The 22,173-nt window shown below is 39.1% G+C and overlaps 1 protein-coding gene across 1 annotated transcript in view; it reads right to left on the reverse strand.

Moving 5' to 3' along the window:
* Positions 1-2,522: 2,522 nt before the first annotated feature.
* Positions 2,523-22,173, reverse strand: part of Esf1 (ESF1 nucleolar pre-rRNA processing protein) — a 54,286-nt gene continuing 34,635 nt past the window's right edge. The window contains exons 10-14 of the mRNA XM_006983678.4: positions 21,535-21,656; positions 14,143-14,230; positions 8,908-8,984; positions 6,467-6,613; positions 2,523-3,617 (exon numbers count right to left, since the gene is read on the reverse strand). Coding sequence (XP_006983740.1) covers positions 3,324-3,617; positions 6,467-6,613; positions 8,908-8,984; positions 14,143-14,230; positions 21,535-21,656 — 728 coding nt within the window. The 3' untranslated portion in view covers positions 2,523-3,323. The remainder of the gene's footprint in view (positions 3,618-6,466; positions 6,614-8,907; positions 8,985-14,142; positions 14,231-21,534; positions 21,657-22,173) is intronic.

Below are 22,173 nucleotides of genomic sequence, written 5' to 3' on the forward strand. Positions count from 1 at the left end.
TGGCAAGGAGCATGGCAGCAGGCAAGCAGATTTGGTACTAGAGAAATAGCTGGGAATCCTACATCTTATATGCAACAGAAAGTTGACCGAGACACTGGGTGGTATCCTGAGCACAGGAAACCTCAAAGTCCACCCCCACAGTGACATACTTTCTCCCAAAAAGGCCATATCAACTCCAACAAAGCTATACCTAATAGTGCCACTCCCTATGAGATTTTGGGGGCCAATTACATTCAAACTACCACAGGTATCAAAGATATATTGGTCTTATATAAGTTGAGAAGTATTCTTTTAGAAGAGATTGAAAAAATAATAAAGGGAGATAATATCAACTAAACCTTCCCACCTTCCACAGAAACTCATTTAACAAGTAGACTTCACCTATATATAATATATAAAACTAATAATTTTATAAGAAGATATAACTGTAAGCAAGGGCACAGTGAAACCACAGAACTTAAATTCTACATGGATAGAAAGGTTTATTGGGGATATCTCCTGAATAGCCTAGGCTACACAGAGAAACTTTGTTTTGGGGAAAAAAAAAAAAAAAAACCAAAAATAAAATAAAAAGAGAAAAGGAGCCAGTGTGCTCAACAATTTGCTTCACTAGTAAAAGGAGACTTAACAATTTCAGCAGTAACTTAGAGACAAAGGTTCTAAGAGAAAGAAAAACAAACAAACAAACAAACAACAACACAAAACTAATGAAACTGATGAGAACCTGAGGTAGAAGCTGGTCAGGTAGAGCAGGGATCCCAAGTAGCAACTTGGAGTCTTTGTCAAAGGCCAGGAATGCTCAAAGGGAGTTCTGGTCCTTGGTTCTTTGTTGTCTCCTAACCCTGCCCAGATGCTAAAAGTGAGGATGTAACAACTCAGGATATCCCGACACCTTGTGTGTGGGCCAAGTGGATGAACAGACTACCTCTCCCTGCCTCGCCCTAGTGTCTGCCACCAGCCCTCTAAAAAGACCCCAGACTACTAGCTCGATGGTACCTTATTTCCTGGAACCCACTCTTACTAGACAGGAGCTCGGCTTTCTCTGAGTTCCCATCTATGAATCAGTAAGAAACTTCTAACTCCCCATCTGTGTTCTGTGAACTTCATTCTTTGAATTCACCAGACTATAACTTGGAAGTCACTGATTCAGTCAGAGTTTTATGTGAACCTGAGTATCTGGCATCCCAGCCCTTGAGAGGCCTACTTGAAGCAAGAAGTAAGTTCCTGTGGACTCAAAAGATAACTCATTTTTCTGGTATCATAATCCACTAAAGAGTTGAGTTTCTCAGGAACCCTTAAATCAAGGAGTAGTTCTGGCCTGTAATCTCATAACTCAGAGTAAGAGGAAGATGTGAGCTTAAAGCCAGTCTGAGTTACATAGCAAGACCCTGTCTCAAACCAAGGGCTGGGATATGGCTTGGTGGGAAAATACTAACTAGCCTAGTGCATATGGGCTAGGTTTTATTCCTAGTACTGAAAAAAAAAAATCAAACCAATTAAATTTGAATCTCTACTTGATCTGAATTAAAGGTAACAAAAATTTCCTTGAAATAAGAAGTGTCTGTAAGGGCAGTGGTGGTACACGCCTTTAATCCCAGCACTGGGAAGCAGAGGCAGGTGGATCTCTGAGTTTGAGGCCAGCATGGTCTACAGAGAGACTTCCAGGACAGCCAGGGGCTACACAGAGAAATCTTGTCTCAAACACTGGTGGGGTAGGGAGAAGGTGTCTGTAAATTATACTCATAATCATCCTATGATGTCATTCACAGTGATTGGTCAGTGTTGGAGAATTCAGACATATCCCAGGAGCATTACCTGGATGAACAGCCCAAGAGGGGTGCTTTATAACAAAGACAGTCTTGTGTAGAGGCTCTATTGTTCTTTATTATAATGAACAATTTATGTAACAGGTGCTATTTTTTTCCTTCCTCTTTCAGAAACTTTAAACTGCCAGGATTTTGATATTGCTCTGAGATTTGCATCTTTAAAAAACATGCTTTCTTGGTAAACTTAGGTTTTTACACTAAAGATGGCAACATTAACATTAAACATAAACCCAGAAAATATATACTGCCTTTCAGAAGGGGCTGTACCTTTAATTGCTACAGTCCATTTTGGCTTTATTTAACTTAGACGAAGCACATTCAGTTTTCCTGTGAGTGGTCAGTTAATAGTTCTTACAATCTATACCAGATGGCCTTTAATCTTACAAAGAATTGGAGTTTCCTTTATACCAGCATACCCACCCCTCCAAAACATTCGAAAAATCTAAAGGACAGGTGGATTTTTTGTTGTGTGTGGTTGCTATAAATAGAAAAATGACTGCAGAGTCTATGAACATTTCAAATGTATATGGGTAATGTAAAAATGAAACTGCCTTTCCAAGGAACTGTCTTCTTAAACAGTTAAAGTCATACTTTTAGGTATTTTTTTTCCAGAATAGTCGCCTGAAGTGCATATAATGAAACAAACCAACAGTATACAAACTAGTAAAAATATAAACTAGTAAAAACACAAACCAGTAAAAACATCTTGCACTTTTATTTGTAGGTTAGTTCCACATGCAAATTACTAAGCATGGAAAACAAGTTCACAGCTTCCATCCTTTTTGATAGAGAAGTAAGTTATCTCAATAGCTACTTAGATCTGCCTCCTGCCTTCAGAGAGATTAAGGTGCTACATATATATATATATGTATATACATATGTAATATAGATTAAGGTGCTACATATATATGTATTTTTTAAATTTATTTTTAATCTTTACACAGAAAAATGGACACCATTTTTTACATATATTGTAAGTAGTCGTCTAGAAAGCTAAATTAGAGTAACACTGTACTTGTAGGAAATGAACTTCATACAATATAAAAATCTTATAAATTCTATAATTCACATAATTATGACAAATCTGTGGAAATACACAGTATAAAATGTGAATATATGAATTATTTACAAGTAGAACAAGTATGTAAGGGGAATATTTTTTTTAAAAAATTTATGTGTGTGACTATTTTGCCTGCATTTATGTTTGTGTAGGCATTATGGGCACACAATGCTCACAGAGGCCACGAGAGGCACTGGATCTCCTGGAACTAGAATTACATACGGTTGTGACCCGTCATGTGGGTGCTGGGAAGCAAACTCAGATGCTCTGCAAAAGCACCTTTGTTCTTTACTGTTGAGCTGTCTCTCTAGTCCCAGTGAAGAACAACTTCACGATGGTCAGAAAAGGATATTTTTTCATACTCTAGAAAGGTGGCTTCATCCCCATTATCCCTTATTCTATTTCTGTGTACTTGAGACCACAGAGACAGTACCCAGTTATTTGACTCTCTGTTTTTTTCTGGCTTGGAATTGCTCTGTTTTGTTTTTCACGGATTTAATCAGCGAAGACAAGGCAGGATCTATGGGCCGCTTCTGGGTCGGCTTTCCTGTGTCCTGCTGAGCTCGCTCTACTGCTTGAGTAAGTAGTTCTTCTTTGCGTTCTCGCTGCCGGGCTTTCTCCTCAAGAATTTTTTCCATAGCTTTTGTTTTCTTGAAATTAGGATCAGAGGGATCCAAATTGAACAAGTGGGAAGTGTACATTGCTTGAAACCGTGTGTCGCTAACATTTACCTGCAAATCCAAAAGGAACAAATAGGTAAATAAAGGCAAAGAGCTGCTGGTTATTAGTACACAAGTGTGCACACAGTGCAATGAGACATTAGAACCATTTCTACAATTTCAATGAGTTTTTTACTTTGTTATTTGAGACAAATCTGTCTTTTAATTCTAGGCTGGACTGGAACTTGCTGCTTTTGAACACAGGATCCTCCCGGCCTTGGCCTCCTGAGAGCTGAGATTACAGGAATGTGCCACCATGTCCAGGGTAGACTCAATGGAATCTTAAGACCTGCGCTTCAACCACAATGTGCAAGGTTTGCTGTTCTCTTCCCCCAAACCAATCTATTTGAAAGAGGAGAATAGTGGCCCATGTGTATAGTGGTCTGTAACTTGGGATGATTACTTTGACTGACTAGAGAAGAAGTTCCCAAGGCTTCCGCTACTTGCTTAGCATAAGACTGACTTCTGTCCATCATAAGTCAATTGGGACACTGTCTAACTGCCCAAGTTTAAGCAGTCACTGCACTCTGTGTAATTTTAAGAAATTTTAAATTTGGTATCAAGAAAAAGTAGCTACTAGCTAAACCAGGTAGCATGGGGCAGTAATCCCAGCTACTCAGGAGGCTGACTCTGAAGGATTTCAAATTCAAGGCCACCTTGGGCAGCTGTTTCAAAATATAATGCAAAATGGTAGTTGCAGAGGCTGCTCAATGGTAGAGAGCTTGCCTAAACCTGTGTAAAGTGCCAGGTTCAATCACCCTGGAAACATGTGGGGGTGGAAAAGGGGGAGCAAAGAAATCCACCCTCCAGTCCAAGATTTGGTAAGATACAAACCCCAAACTATCCTCTATGTTTCTACAGAAAGCATTATGGTTCTACCTTGAAAAGTGTACCCTTCAATCCAGCCAGGCTTAGTAATGAACAACAAAGAAAAACCTGAGTCTACTGGAGACAGATCATAGCTTTACTTAGTTACAGTGATGGCAACAGACAGGATACCAAGAACAACAAAGGAAATCTCATGAAAATTCTGTGTGCGTGCATGTGTACAGGTGCCTGTGCCTGCATGTAGAGACTAGAGGTTGATGACAGGTCTCTTCCTTTATTGCTCTCTACCTTATATTTTGAGACAGTTTCTTTCATGGAAGCTGGAGTGTGGTGATATTTTATTTGTATGTTAATAAATAAAGTTTGGATGGAGATCAGAGGACAAAGCAAGCCATAAACACAAAAGTCAGGCAGTGGTAGCACACATCCTTCTGATCACTTGGCAGGCAGGGTCTGTGTGTTCAAGGACACACTAGGGAACAGCCAAGCATGGTGACACACGCCTTTAATCCCAGTACCAACCACAGGGACCTGGAGGTCTGTACACACAGGCAAGGAAGTGAGGTAGCTGGGCTAAGAGCCAATGAGAGGGCAGAACAGCAAGGCAATAAAGGTGCATATTAGACAGGAAGCGGTCCTTTTGGTGGCTGTAGAGCTGGAGAGGTAAGGTCGGTGGCTCTCACTATTTCCCTGATCTCTAAGGCTTTCACCCCTATATTTGGCTCCGTGTTTCTTATTTAATAAGACCGCTTAGAAATTTTTCTATACTGGAGCTTCATCACCTGGGGAGGCTGGCTGTCAGCAGGCCCCTGGGATTGGCTTGTCTCCATCCTCCACAGCCCTGCCTGGGGTTATAATCATATGCTACTGCTCTTAGCTTTTATGTGGGTGCTGGGATCCAAACTCAGGTCTCATGATTGTTCAGCAAGTTCTTTACCCACTGATCCATCTCCACAGTCCTCAGGAAAAAAAAGTTATTTGTGTGTTGTGTAGAGGTTAGAGGACAACATGAGGGTGTCAGTTCTCCCACTATGTGGAATACAGGGACTGAACTCAGGTTCTAAGTCTTAGTGGCAAGTGCTACTACCTGCTGGGCTGTATCACAGCTCCATAAAAAATATTTTAAGCATGGTTATTTATGTGTGAAGGTAGAGCTCATAATTAGAAATTATTCTTTGCTTTTTATTAGAAAACCAATTAATCAGAAACTTCATAAGAATAGAAGCATATATGAAAAGGTGGAGCAATAGGGGCCTTGTAATCCTTCTCCATGCTATGAAGAAGTCTATGTCCTTCCCTCCACTTTGACCAAATTCAAAACTCACCCATCTTTTCTTCCAAGTTCACTAATGGAAACTGTTAAGTAATTCCTAGTGGATATTTTAAAGCTTTCTGTGGAGGGCTCAAACTCATGTGTATGGCCATTAGGACCACTCACTCACCGTAACAAGAAAACTGAAGAGGACAGGCAATGTGATATGCAGAAATGAAAAAAGCATTGCTCACCATGTTGGCTACTGTACACAGTGAGAGTGAACCCACTGTCATGTGACCCCTCCATGCTTAGCTGACCTCTCATAGCATGAACATCACGGCTTCTGGTTTTAACATTTAAAGGCCACAGATTTTTGTTCTAACACAGCTACCAAATTAAAGGTAACTATCTCACCTAGAGCTCAAACAGTGATGTGCTCCACTCTGGGATGAACTGTGTTAGATTAAAGGACAGTTGCTTTGTCAACATTATGGGCCCTTGAGAAGGGCTTTTCAAGGGTAAGTTCATGCTTCATTTCTATATCCAGAGCTGACTTTTTTTTTCTTTTGTTTTTTTTTTTTGAGACAGGGTTTCTCTGTGTAGTTTTGGTGCCTGTCCTGGATCTCACTGTGTAGACCAGGCTGGCCTCGAACTTACAGAGATCCGCCTGGCTCTGCCTCCCGAGTGCTGGGATTAAAGGCGTGTGCCACCACGCCTGGCCAGACTTTATATTGAACTCCACCTTCAAGAAGCTAATAATGACTTGTGCTGCCGTTACCTCAAAGTCATCCTCAACTAACTCCTTCTTTTTCATAAGCTGTTTCTTCTTCTTTTTACTCAGATTCTGGTGCTCCACAATCTTGTCATAGTTGAAGTGTTTCTTGCTGTCCTCTTCCTCATCCATTACAAGCAAGGCCATTTCCGCCTATGGAGAGAAAAACGAACAAACAAAACCTGAAATGTACAATGGAGTTTTCCTGCACTGCTACTCTGAGAATTGCTTATACTCAATGACTGGAGTAGAAAGAGGCCCAAGATACAGTACAGCTTCAGTCCATTCCACACTGTGATGTGAGGATCAGCTACAGGGGAGGAGGGAAGTAGCAGTCTTTATGCAAAGGACAGACTTCCATTCCTGTAGTCATCAGATTAGCAGGCAAAGGAACAGAGCCGGGTCTATCAAATACATTTCATCTTCACCTTGTTCTTTTTAAGTAATGACAGGAAATTTACTTTGTGATTCAAATTATAGTTTCCAGATGTGTACTTTAGCAACTAGGAAAAATCTTTTGCTCTTTTTTTCCTTGCCTCTTTCAATACTGATATACTTTCATGAGCTAGACTCAGCATTTGCTTCAGAGACCAAGCATTCTGTTTCTACTGATTATGAGATTAGAGAGACACCTCAAGAGTCAAATAAAAAGCCACAAGCACACAGGAGCATGCTCCCTGACTCTTACACACAAGAATACTTTAATTTCCTTTCCTTCCATCACTGGCACTTCCATCACATTTGACTTCCTTATAGAGCCACGTCCCATGAACAGATGGATCTTTAAGTAACTTTATGAGTACTTACATGTAATGAATAGAGAATAGAAAAATGCATTAAACTGACCAATTTAGGTGGCCAGTCAAGGCCCACTGCCAGAGCCCAGGGTTATACATAAGCATCACAGCATTTTTAATGAAGATTAAGCATATGTACGTTAAACTTATATTTACTACTAATAAAAGAGAAATTAGCATTTGATGCTGTGGGCTGCAGAAATATGAAGTAGGAATTCAGCTGACAATGGCAAAAGCTAATACCTGGAATAGCAGGGCTCTTCTAGAGGATAAAGTCAAGCCTCAAGGAGTCTTGGTGACATCAGGATTTGAATATATTAGCTGTGTCCTACAATGAATTTCTTGTGTGCTATGTAGCTTTCCCATTTGATTGATCATTCATTGGGCACAATTTTTCCCCTATACAATTTGGGGTATTTGGATAACATCCCACAACTGTGTGCCTTTCTGTAATTCTGTAATCACCATTAGCAAGTATCTGGCCAGGACCATCTCCAGACAAAAGTACTTTATTTCAGATATTTCTCAAACATCCAAGGACAGAATGGAGATACATAAGCACTCTGACCACCTGCTAATTTCCTGAGATAAGGTAAAAAATATCTTACTGAGAAAACTGTCAAGACCAGGGGGATGTTAGGTACAAAGCTTTGTTTCTTGTGTAAATTAAACTTAAACCCTCCTTTCTCCCATAGCCCAAGTCTGCCTTTAATAAAGAACAAAAGGGCTTTTACATACCAGGTACATCAAGCTGTGACACAGGCTATCTAGCTACTGAGTTCACTTCCCCCACCCTGCCAGAAAACGGCACAGCCAAGATTTGGCTGAGACAGATCTGGTTCCAAAGGAAAATAAGGCAGTTTTATCTTACTCATGATTTAGTGACATAAAACTCCTTATACTTTACCTAACCACTTCTAAGAATATAGTTTGAGCACACAAATTCCCCCTTTTGATCTATTAACCAATTAGCTCTTAGTTGACCCTTCCTCCTTTAATCACTCCCTTTTTGGGTTGCAAATGACACTGACAATTACTGCCTTTTGTGTGGATCTTATCACCTCTCTGTTTGATCCTCAAAGAATTCAAGCCATGTGACCTTGCTTTAGCAGAGTATTGCTGACTGCACGGGTATATATATAACTGTAAACCTCAGAGACTTGAGGAGAACTAAGATGGAGAACTGAGATGGGGTAGTACTAAGATAGAACACAAAGAGAACAGCAGAAAAATGTAGAGACTCTGGAAAAAGTCTATGAAGGGCTGGACACCTATAGTCTTTGTTAATTTGACAAGCTATAATAGAAACTGTAATATGGTTGATTCAAATAGAACCAAAGGATGTAAAAATACTATTTTATGTTTCAACAACAGTATTTTCTGTTTCAGTCATCCTAGAGGGTGAGAATATGAATGTCTCTTCTTAGTCACAAAGGTCTTGAGAAACTTTGACTTCATATTAGCTGGAGAGACAGTGTTTGGTTAAATATAACATTTAAAAACTATGTGGCTAAAATACTTACGTATGTTATAATGATACAAAATCCAATGGAAAAATCAGTTTTAAAATTAGACACTAAAAACTCACATGAACCACATCAATTGCACATATTAATCATCAATAAACACTCAACAATGACCACTTTCTACCTTTTGTTTTTCTAGTTCAGTTTTTTCCTCTGAAGATGTGTTGTCTTTTGCAGATTTCGTTGATTTTTTCTTTATACCTGGTACAACAAACCAACAGAGGACAGATAAAATGACAGGATTAACAGCCAAAATCTGTTTATATTCTGAATAAAATGCAAACTATCTAGGAATAATCTTAACAATAAATGTCGAAATTACAGGAAGGAAAAGCACAACCCTGAAAGAAGGCCATGGCTATAAACATAGTACACAAGCCTTCTGGAAGGCAACTAAGCATTGAAAGGAAGGCATTTTTGTTGGTGTGGTGGCATATTTCTCTAATTCTAGCACTCAGCAGAGGAAGAAGGGTTCGGAGTTCTAAGTTTGATATATAGTGAGACCATCTCAAAACCAAAGCAAACAGCAGTATTTAATAAAGAGAATCACTAAACCATGGACTGAACACAATGGCTTAGTCCTTTTGTAGTGAAGGAACACTCCCCTCCCACTCCCCGACACACACACAAATTATTTAAAAGAATGAACAATTTGCTTCATCCTAGAAATAGAGAATCAGGTTATGCACTTATCTGAAAAACAGGGTTTTTTTTTTGTTTTGCTTATATGTTTTTGTTTTTAAATTAAATTTTAAATTAAATAAATTAATTTTTAAATTAATTTATTTTGGTATGTCTGTATGTGCATGTACCATATCAAATGTGAAGGCCAGAGGACAACTTGTGGGAGTTGGTTTTTGTTGGTCTTAATGAAGCAGTGCAATGTTACTCATTAAGTGGCGCTGTTACCATGCGAGAAAAGTCACTATCAGAGTTTTATTAGAAGGGAAGAACAGAAGAGAATGTGATCAGGCTTATGGAAGACATGTTCAGAGGGAAATGGGGGCGGGGGTGGGGAAGAAGAAGGGGACGAGTCTGTGATCTGCTTTTTATGGATTCCCCTGCACATACGCACATGTTTATGGAGCTACGCCACGCATGTATGTAGATTGCGTGATCATGCTGCGTGGAAATTATACGACGATGACATAGGGCCTAAAGCCCTGGAATGACTAAATATCTGAACAGCACATGGGCTGTGGTGGGCCCATGTAATGGAGACCCAAGATGCTAGGAGTACTGATGTATTTAGTAGGGGTACTTTTAATGGGTTTAGGGGGGTGATTCCTGTGGGTGGTCAGCAGCCCCCTAAATCGTGGGTTGGTGCTAGACTAGAGTGATAAAAGGCTCAGAAGAATCCTGCGAAGAAGAATACCTCTGATACAATGGGCGGTCATGTAGTTAGGGGAGTGGCCAGGAATTTCAACAGTTTTCCTTTTCTACCATGTGGGTCCTGGGGATCAAACTCAGGTCTTGGGTGTAGCAGCAAGCACCTTTACATTCTGAGCAATATCTTGCACATATGTGTGCATACCAAGTAATTGCCTGGTACCCATGGAGGTCAGAAGAGGGCATTAGATCCCTTGGAACTGCTACAGTTGAGTTGCCATGGTCTTGGGTGTAGCAGCAAGCACCTTTACATTCTGAGCAATATCTTGCACATATGTGTGCATACCAAGTAATTGCCTGGTACCCATGGAGGTCAGAAGAGGGCATTAGATCCCTTGGAACTGCTACAGTTGAGTTGCCATGTGGGTGTTGAGAACTGAAATGGAATTCTCTGCAAAAGAGTGAGTGCTTTTAGCCACTGAGCCATCTCTCCAGCCCCAAATATGGAATTTAATAATGGCAGTTACCTGTAGGGTTATTCTATGGCCTTCATGAATTAGGAAACTGTAAGAATATAGTTACTGCTTGGCACATAATCCTATAAGATGCCTGCAATTATTTCCATTATTGTCTGATTATACATATATATCTCAAGTTCCTTAGTAATTATGCTGATACTATGACTTTGTTCTTTCTTTTGTGTGTCTGAGTGTGGGGACTTCAAAGGTAGATGGAGTCTGGGTGATAAAGTATGAAAGATTAATCTGAAATCTGTTAGACTGTTACGCATCACTGATTCTCTGTGTACTGTGGGACACTGTCTTCTTTTGATAAACTGCTTTTTCTTCCATTGACTAGAAAGCAATAGACTTGGGCTGGGGATATAGCTCAGTTGGTAGAGCGCTTGCCTAGCAGGCATCAAGTTCTGTATTTGCTCCTCAACACAACATAGAACCAGGCATAGCGGTTCAACTCATGCCTGCAACTGAAGTACTTGGGAAGTGGAGGTAAGAGGTTACCCTTAGCTAACAGGGAGAAAGAAGCCAACTTGAGCTATATGTGACTCTGTCACATATAACAACAAACAAAACAAAAATAACCCAATGGAGTGGTCTGAATGAGAACTGTCCCCACATTCTTAGGCACCTGTATACTTGGTCCTCAGTTGGTGGTGATGTCTGAGGAGGTTTGGTAGGTATGGCATTACACTGAGAACAGGCTTTGAGTGTTTTTAGTCTCCCTCATTTCCAGTACACTTTCTTTGCTTCATGACTGTGCATCAAGATGTGAGCCCTCAGTTTCCGGCCCGGCCACCATCCTCCATTATGGGCTCTAACCTTCTGGAACCATAGACCAAAATAAACTCTTTCTTCCATAAGTTGCCTTGGTTATGGTGTTTTATCACAACAGAAATGTAATTAACACACCCCCAATGTTTTCTACAGTAATAACAAATCAAGATGCTGGAAAGATGGCTCAGTGGTTGAGAGCACTTGTTTCTGAAGGAATCCTGAATTCAGTTCACAGCACCCACATGGTGGCTCACAACCGCCTCTAAGTCCAGTCCTGGGGATCCAAGGAGAGAGTACATCTTTTTAAAAACTTTTTTGTGAGCCAGGCGGTGGTGGCGCACGCCTTTAATCCCAGCACTCGGGAGGCAGAGGCAGGCAGATCTCTGTGAGTTTGAGGCCAGTCTGGACTACAGAGTGAGTTCCAGGAAAGGCGCAAAGCTATACAGAGAAACCCTGTCTCGAAAAACCAAAAAACAAACAAACAAACAAATCACAAAAAAACAAAACCAAAAAAAACCCCAAAACCACTTTTTTGATCCCAGTTACATGCAGAATACTAGGGAAATGAAAAGTTTGTGTTCTGAAACATTATCTCATCAGGGAATCTCACAGCAAGTAGGAAATATCTCTTAAGACAGTCCTGGCCATACATGCCTTAAATGTCAGCATCAGGACATGCCTGGGTACATAGTGAGATCCTGTCTCAAAAAAATAACAAAGCAAAATAAACAAAGCTTTTTTTTTTTTTTTTAAAATCTCTTGGGAATATAATATTGCAAGAAGTACATAAGGATCAAGTCTATTGATTCACATAAAAACCAAGACTCTAAATCAGATGTGAGGATTTTATAGTTACAGAAAATAAATTGAAATAATTGTTGTATTTGTAGTAATAGACTCTCAAAGTATCTTTTGTTGTTTTGTCAGTTAAAACATTATGAAGAAAACTGATGATGCCCAGAGACATTCCTGTCCACCAATTTCATGGTACAGGCTGAATTTGTTCAAAATATTCCTACCTACTATTTCAACCTTTTAAAAACTTCATTTTATGCTCATGTGCAGCAACACACATATGCACAAGCACGCCACAGTTCAGTTTGTGCACAGTCAGAAGACATTTTTGAGACTGATTCTCTTCATCTGTGGGGTTCTGGGGAAGAAACTCAGGTCCATCAGGTATGTGTGACAAACACTTCTATCTTCAGAACCATTTTGTCAGCTCCAACTTTAACCTTTAAACAAGTTCTATAGTCTTGAACTAACCATGCCTCACAAATTGTTCATTTTTGTCCTTGAACTGACTTCAAACTGGGCATGCTCAGTAGTGTATTCCTTAATTGAGCATGCTTAGGAATATGCCTACCTCTATGAATGTGCACCAATAACTGTTAAAACCAGATAGAAACAATTCTTATGGAGCATTCTGAAATAAACACATTGAAAACAAATTCTACCTATATTACTATTGCTAGAGAAAGCTTATGTGCAATTTCAATGTGCTCTCTTTAAGAAATTGGCTATTCCACACCACCAAACCATTTAGGTTATTCTTTGAATTCTGCTCTGAGTTCTGTAATCTGACCAGATTACATCTGTCAAATGAAGCACTTTGAAAACAAAATAAGGAAACTTTAATGCTTCACAACACTCCATAATAAACTTTGTGTCAGTCAGAGGAAAAGGCTAAAATTCATCATCTTTTAGAAATGACCACACAGGTATGATAAAAAGCAGAATATGCTAGGTTTCCATTTCCCTTTCCAATTCCTAAGAGTCTCATAGCCTATAATAGAATTTATTCAACTTAATCTTTCATCAATAAAATGTCAGTGCTAAAAGTCTATAACAAGCAGGAAATAATTTTAAGCAATTCTGACTTTTCCTGTTGAGGACTGTTCTGGCCCACTGGTCAGGAGGGACAAGAAGCAGGGAAACCTCATAAACTACTTCTCTTTACAATGCCAGCTTGCAGTTCTCCAAGAATAAGCCTTTGGGAGTTCTTGTGCGTGGCATAAAGACGAGGGGAAGGCAAAGCACACAACAGCAACTGGAAATACTTACAATGGTTTCTGCACTGACTTGCCCAAGTATGGCCTCAACCTTACCAAACACATTCATATATATTTAAAAACTATATTCATGCCAGACAAATTTTTCACTGCCTTTGCAAGACAGAGTGCTGGAGTGCAAGTACTATCATGCAACGAGACTATTCTTCATTCTAAATCCCATTATTCTTTTAGAGTCCATCTGGCTAGCTATAAAGAAAATTTCCAGAAAAGAGCCCCCATTAAACTGTTAAACTCACTCTTACGAAGAGTCTCATAATGAGGGAGCTGGAGAGATGGCTTAGCAGTCAAGAGTATTTGTTGCTCTTGTAGAGGACCCAGGTTAGCTTCCCAGCACTACATGGCAGCTCATAACCATCTGGAACTCTAGTTCCAGGTGTTCTGACACCCTCTTGTGGCTTCTTCAGACATGGCATGCATGTGGTGCACATACATGCAAGCCAAATAGTCATACATAACACAAAAATAAGGAAATCTTCTTTTATAAGGGAGTTATTTTATATCTTCTATGTTTTGGGGCATGTTGGCTCTTCTCAACATGATTTATGACTGAAATCTACAAGACAGACTTGTTATAAACCATTAATGGTTTTCAACCCATATCATCTTTTCTTTGGATTCCAACTGAAAAAAAAAAAAAAAAATCACAAATCCAAGCTGGCTTACCTATTTTTTTAACTTCTTCAGCAAAGTAGGGATCATTCATATCAACATCAGAAGGAAGCTCATCTTCACTAGCTTCTTCAGCAAGAGCCTTAAAGAGGAATGTAAAGAGAGTTTCAACATTGTAAGGACCGCAATAAGTGAATATGAAGAAAATAATAAGCATTTTTGAAGTCAAGAAATTCAATATAAAATTAAAAGTCTAAAACAAGTTAATTTATAAAATAATTCTAACTCAGTCTTTTTGTTTTTCCACCAGACATTTAGAAAATAGTCAAGAAAAGCTGATGAGATGCTCAATTGGCAAAATGCTTGCTACGTACAGCATGAGGATCTGAGTTCATATCTCCAGTTCCCATGTTAAAAAAAAAAAAAAGAAGTACATCTGTAGCCCCAGTGCTGGGCAGGACGGACGAGGCCTGGAGTGCTGAAACATCTCTAGAGCCAGTCTAGCTAATAGGTAAGTAAGCTCCAAGTTCAGTAAGAGATCAGATCTCAAACAAACTCAGGCAAACAAAGAAACTACAGCCCCCAAAGGTGCAGAGCAGTCTGCACATGCACCCACACACATATGTGCACACACCCAAGAATATGTTCACTTATGCATGGAAAATAATAACAGGAAACTACGATTTTTGTAAGAGAGTATTATCAGATATGTGGTCCCCGTCCTTAGAAAGTAATGAGACATACTGTGCTGTTCAGTTTTTGTAAACTTGACAGAAACTTGAATCACTTGGGAAGAAGGAATCACAACTGAAGAACTGCCTCCATTAGATTGGCCTGTGGGCATGTCTGTGGGGGCACTTTTTAAACTGCTAACTGATGAAGTAGAGTGTTGCTTGAATGCTAAATGGTCTTATTAATATAAAACCCTGAGCCAGATATTGGGGTAAGAGCTGAAAGATCAGAGAAGCAGAGCAAGCCACAGCCAACCTCACCTCACCAACTCCTCGGCCAATCCTGTTCCCATGAATCTTCAGACTGAAAGCCTCTGAGTCCTCACCGGAAAGGCCTCAGCCAAAACAAGTCTTTAGTTCCTGTCTCCTCACGCCTTATATACCTTTCTCCACCCACTCATATCACTTCCTGGGATTAAAGGCATGTGTGCTTCCCAGTACTGGGAATAAAGGTGTGTGCCACCACTGCCTGACCTCTATGTCTAATCTAGTGGCTGGCTCTGTCCTCTGATCCTCAGGCAAACTTTATTAGGGTACACAATATATCACTACAGTAGGGCCTAGTCTACTGTGGGTGGTGCCATCTTTAGTCCTGGGCTGCATAAAGAATGTAGCTGAGAAAGCCAGAGGAAGCATGCCAGAAAGCAGTGTCCTGCTTTAGTTCCTTCCCCAATATCCTTCCCCAGAAACAGCCTATTACCTGGTCGTATAAGATGAAATAAACCCTTTCCTTCACCAAGTTGTTCTGGTAAGAATATTTTATCATAGCAAAGGAAACTAAACTAAGATGCATACATAGACATTTATAAAATAATACTTCAATTGAATTCAATATTCAACTGACATAAGAGTTATAAAGGGATATAGATACTCACAGGAGAACATTGTTGGTTATTCAGGAAAGAGAATGGCTTGATATTTGATACAACTAAAAAACGGCAGTGATTATGAATAACAAAGTCAACACTATAGGTTATCTCAAACATTTAGAACAATCTATTTGGTTAAAGAGGAAATGATTTCTACTACAAAATTTTAAAACATATAAATTAATGCTCTGTTCTTATTTTCAGTTTAAAAAATGACCTTGGGGAGGAGATGGCTCAGAAGTTAAAAGCAACCACTACTTTATCATAAAAAGACCAGGACCCATGTCAGATGGCTCACAACCACCTTAACTCCAGCTTCAAAGGATCCAACACCCAATTATGGCTTCTAAGGGCCTATTTGGGCATCTACATGTACACATATATGCATATACACTTACACAGACAAACACATACAAAATTTAAAAACAATTTTTTTTAAAGGCCAGGCATGGTGGGACACACCTTTAATTCCAGTACTGAGGAAGCAGAGGCAGATGTGAGTTTGAGGCCAGCCTGGTCTACACAACAAGTTCCAGGTAAGCTAAGGCTACCTAGTAAGACGATTTCCAAAAGAAAATAAAACAAAAACAAACACCTTGTTTTATCTGTGGTCTACCATTGTAAACTGTCTATTTTAAATAATTTTGAAAGCTAAAATTTCCCTGATACAATTTGAACAGACTGTCTATACTGTATTGGTCTATTTAACTAACAAATAAGACCATAAAGTAAACTGAGATAAGACTAATCAAACTGGGTTTATTTCTAAGAGTCTAAAACATCCCTGTCATTTTAATAAATATACTTAGAATATATTCATCCTGGATGCAAAATGATATGATCCATTAAGCTTTAAAGGCACCAAGAAATCAGAAGGCATCTGATGCTATCATCAAGTCTGGTGCAGAAGACCAAGTCTTGAAGACACTGATTGCTTACTGTATGTATTTTACATGTTAACAAATCCAGATCTTCTCTTGGCTGCTCTTCCTCCCTCTGGCACTTGCCAGATTTGGGAGCCTTCATTTAGAGGGACCCTTTAGCCAAGCCCAGGTGGTGAGACACGAGTACATGGTACAATTCCTCCTAACTTCGGTCCTGAGGCTGCTTGTGTCAGATCTAGATCCAGTCCAGCTAGCCCTGGACATCATGTGCTCTGGCTCAGCCTGGTGAACCCTACCTGACCCCACCATGACTGCACCCTCCCTAATTCCCAGGCTTACCCACAATTACAGACCCACTCATTCCTGTTCTAGCCTCCAGGCATCACATCAGTCTGCTGTGTTCGCATCAGATCCATGACCAACACAAGAAGCCCACACTTCCAGATTTCATTGCACAAAAACTATGAAAGGTCAAGACAGTATGTCCTCCCAAACCCACCAAGTTCTATAGCAATGGTCTCCAGTGAGCATTACCAAGATGAGCTCCAGGACACAGAACTGAACAATCATAAAACTAATCAAAGAACTTGGAGTTTAAAGACACAATCGAATAGCTCAATGAACTCAAGGAGAACAAAACACCTGAGTGGTGCCCAAGAAAACACAAACATAAGTCTGAAATGACAGGACAAAGACAATACAAGATTTGAGAAAGGAATTCAACAGGCATAGAAATACTGAAGAGACCTCAAGCTGAAATGAAGATAGAATTGAAAAATTTAACACAATTAGAAAACTCAGAAGAAAGCCTTATAAGTAAAATTGATCAAATATAAGACATACGATTAGAACCTAAAGACAAACTAGGGGAATAAGACATGCCAGGCGGTGGTGGCGCACGCCTTTAATCCCAGCACTCGGGAGGCAGAGCCAGGCGGATCTCTGTGAGTTCGAGGCCAGCCTGGTCTACCAAGTGAGTTCCAGGAAAGGCGCAAAGCTACACAGAGAAACCCTGTCTCGAAAAACCAAAAAAAAAAAAAAAAAAAAAAAAGACAAGCAAAGAATAGGAAGAAAGCAGAAACACAAAACAAAACAGGAAAGAAACTGGGACTCCATGAAAAGACCAAATCTTTGACTTAAAGGCACAGATGATCCCAGGTCAATGGCTTTTGAACAATGATGTTCAAAAGAAAACTTTCAAACTAAGGAAAGATATACCCAGACGATCTAAGAAGCACAGCTAATACCAAATAGAGAAGACCATAAGCAATACTCCCCACAACATATCACAGTTAAAACACTTAAACAGAACAAAGAAAGAGTATTGAAAGCTCCAAGAGGAAAATCCTAAGTCACATAAAAAGGAAAACCCATCAGAATAACAGCTGATTTCACAATGGAAACTTTGAAAGCCAAAAGAGCAATGTACGCCAAGTTCTACAAAACCACCTACATAGACTACTGTACCCAGCAAAGCCATCTGTCATGGTTGAAGGAGAAAGAAAAACTTTCCACAACTCAAATAGGCTAAAAGAGTTCATGTCCAGAAAAGCCAAGCCTAAAGAGAATACTGGAAACAATACTTCTTAGTGAAGAACAAGCATAGCCAAGAGACCCTAGAAAGAAGACAAATGAAACTGCAATTAATAAAATACTAAATACAACTAAGAACACAAATACCAAACCAAACAAAAACAAAAACCAACAAAACAACAACAAAAATCAACAAAATGACAGCAACTAATACACACCTTTCAATAATTTTAAATATTAATAGCCTCAACTCTCCAATCAAAAGACACAGGCTGGCTGAATGAATTAAGATACAAAGTCCATCTTTCTGTTGTTTACAAGAAACTCAGCTTTAAAGATAGGGATCATCTTAAAGCGGAAGGATGGAAAAAGTATTCCAAGCAAAAGGAACAGGAAGCAAGTAGGTGTTACTGTCTTAACATCTGACAAATAGACCTCAAACAGAAACTAGTCAAAAGAGATAATAAAGGGCACTGCCTTAGGTAGGGTTTCTATTGCTGTGAAGAGATACCATGACAATGGCAGCTCTTATAAAGGAAAAGTATTTAATTGGGGTGACTTATATTTTCAGAGGTTTAGTCCTTATCATCATAGCATGCAGGCAGACAAGGTGCTAGAGAAGGAGCTGAGAGTCCTTTACCCACAGGCAACAGAAAGTGGTCTGAGACACTGGGTGTACCTTGAACATAGAAGACCTCAAAGCCACCCCTACAGTGAGAAACTTCCTCCAACAAAGCTACACCTCCTAAGAGCGTCATTCCCAATAAGCTTATGGGGGTCAACTACATTCAAACTACCATAAACACTTCATTTTAATCAAGGGAACAGTTAACCAAAAAAGATATTACTATCTTAACATATATGTACTGAAATTGGTACACCCAATTTCATGTGTACTACTAGAATTAAAAGCACAGATTAATATCAACCCATTAATAGTAGGTAATTTCAATACCCTTCTTCCTCTAATAGACTGATCATCTGGACAAAAGATAAACAGAGAAACATCAAAAACAAATAATATTATATATCCAATGGACTCATTCCACCCAAATACCAAAGAATATGTATTCTACTCAGCAGCCCATGGAAGGTTCTCTATAATAGACTATATCATGGAATACAAAACAACTCTTTTGGTTTTTCAAGACAGGGTTTTTCTGTGCAGCTCTGGAGCCTATCCTGGAACTCACTCTGTAGCCCAGGCTGGCCTCAAACTCACAGAGATCCGCCTGGATCTGCCTCCCGAGTACTGGGATTATAGGCGTGCGCCACCATGCCCAGCTAACAAAACAATTCTTAACAAATTCAGATGTATCTTACCTGACCCTAGTTAAATAAAAGCTAAAATCAATAACAAATAAATCTTCAGTAAGTACACAAACTCATGGAGAGTAAACAACTCATTACTGGAGTGATTAATGGGTCAAAGAAGAAAATAAGAAAGAAAAAAAATTCTGTTACTAAAAGAAAATAAAACCACAATGCAACAAAATCTCTGGGAGACAAAAGCTGTCCTGCAAGGGAGATTTATAGCCCTAAGTGCCTTCATAACAAAATTATAAAGAACACAAATAAATGACTTAATGATGCAACTAAAAATTTTGGAAAAAATGATAAATCCAGTAGATGGCCAGACATAATAAAAACCAGAGTAGAAACCAATGAAATTGAAGCAAAGGAAACAATACAAAGAATCAACAAATCTAAGAGCTGGTTCCATGAGAAGATAAACAAGTTGACTGATCCTTGGCTTGCTTAACTAACCAAAAGAATAAAAGAGAAGACCCAAATTAACAAAATCAGAACTAAACAGGGAAATATTACAACAGACATAAAAGAAATTCAGATAAGGGAATAATTAAAACACCCATATGCCATTAAGTTGGAAAATCTAAAAGAAATGGATGAATTTCTAGATTCACCCAAACTATCAAAGTTATAGCAATCTAAACAGATCCATAACAAATGAGACTGAAAAAGTAATAATAAGGCTTCTGTTGGGGAAAAAAAAAAAGAGCCGGGCTGTGGTGGCTCACGGCTTTAATCCCAGCACTCGGAGGCAGAGCCAGGCGGATATCTGTGACTCTGAGGCTAGCCTGGTCTACAGAGCAAGATCCAAGACAGGTACCAAAACTACACAGAGAAACCCCGTCTTGAAAAAAACAAAACAAAACAAACAGAAAAAAAGCCCAGGCCCAGATGAATTCACAGAAGAATTTCACCATTTTCAAAGATCTGAGTCAATCTTCTTAAAATTTTAAAGAATAATAGAAACAGGAGTACTCCCAAACACCTACTATGATGGATGCCAGTATCATTCTAATCCCAATGCCAGATAAAGGCATAACAGAAAAAGAAATCTACAGGCCAATATCCCTGATGAAAATAGATAAAAAAAAAAAAAAAACTTCAATAAAATACTTGCAAGCTGAATATTTGCAAGACAGATATATATCAAAAAGATTATCCACCATGACCGAGTTGGCTTTATATTAGATGCAGGGATGGTGCAACATATGCAAACCAATAAATGTAATGAGTAACGTAAGGAGACTTAAAAAGAAAAAACATATGATTAGTACACAATTAGTAAATTGAGAAAAAGCTTTTGAAAAAAAAAAACCCAAGATGCCATCATGATAAAAATCCAAGAGAGATTTTTATCTCTTATATACTAGAGGGAATATATCAATATAATAAAAGCTTTATGTGACAAACCCAGCCAACACCATCCTAAATGGAGAAAAACTTGAAGCAATTCTATAGAAATAAGGAACAAGACAGGGCTGTTCATTATTCCCACTTTTTTTCAATATTGAGCTTGAACATTAGCTGGAGCAATAAGGCAAAAGAAAGAAATTCAATGGATACAAATAAGAAAAGGAGAAGTCAGCCAGGTGGTGGTGGTGCATACCTTTAAGTGGTATTAAAGGCAGGTGAATCTCAGAATTCTAGGCCAGCTTGGTCTACAAAGTGAGTTCCAGGACAGCCAGGGTTACTCAGAGAAACCCTGTCTCAAAAAAACAACAAACAAAACAAAACTAAAAGAAGAAAAAAGTAAAAGTAGGGGGAAAGTCTCAGCTTAGAAAATCTTCCCAGAAACTGCTAGCTTCACTCCTTGTGGAATTATTCTATTAATGGCATTGAACTGTCTATATACGTTTTGAAGAAAGCTGCAGTAAAAAGAGGTAGCATATCAAGGGGGTCGGACGTTTACCCTACTTTGCCACTTTATCACAATAAAGGTCCAAAAGTTATTTTTTTGTAGATGGGTGTAGTGGCTCTCACCTACAGTCCCTGCACTGGGGAGCATGGGCCATACATACAGTGAGATTCTGTCTCAGAGACAAACATTTCAAACTAATGGGTGCGGTGTGAAGCATAGAACTGGCATTCAATAAATACCCGGTCAATTAGCATGAATACCTTCTGTTTCTTTTTCAGTCTTTTCTTCTCTTTCTTCTTCTCTAAGAATTGTTCCCAAGGGGTCAGTTTATCCTTTCCCTCCAACTTGTTTTTGACCATCTCTTCTGCACTCTCCTTAAGGCCTGGAAAGGAAAAATTGTTTAGTTGAAAATGGTGATATTCAGTCAGTTAAAAGCTTACAAAAGCAGAAAGAGACATACATAATTTATGTAAGTAGGCATATCCAACAATGAATACCTGCAATATTAAGGCCACAAAATGACAGGTAACCAATTTCCAGAGGGGAGGGGGAGAGACAGAGAGGAAGGGAGAGGGAGGGAGAGGGAGGAAATATATTAGTCAGACATGGTGGTTTACCTACAATCCCAGTACTTCAAGGTTGAGTTTAAGTTCAAATGGGCTATATAATAGAAATACTGTCTCAAAACAAACAAACAAAATTTAAAAAATAAAGGAAAAAGGAACCCAAATATTTACTTAGGTCGAAACTTCCTCTCTCTACACTTGTTTTGAGCCTCTAAGAAGAATTCCTGCTTCTCTGCCTTTTGGTGAAGACTTGAGTGAAGAAAAATTCTGAAGCAAAAACACAAGCTACAACTACTAACTCATTAAGCAAAATCATCTCTAGTTTTTCTTGTC

Source organism: Peromyscus maniculatus, chromosome 4, assembly GCF_049852395.1.
Source record: "Peromyscus maniculatus bairdii isolate BWxNUB_F1_BW_parent chromosome 4, HU_Pman_BW_mat_3.1, whole genome shotgun sequence".
NCBI lineage: Eukaryota > Metazoa > Chordata > Mammalia > Rodentia > Cricetidae > Peromyscus > Peromyscus maniculatus.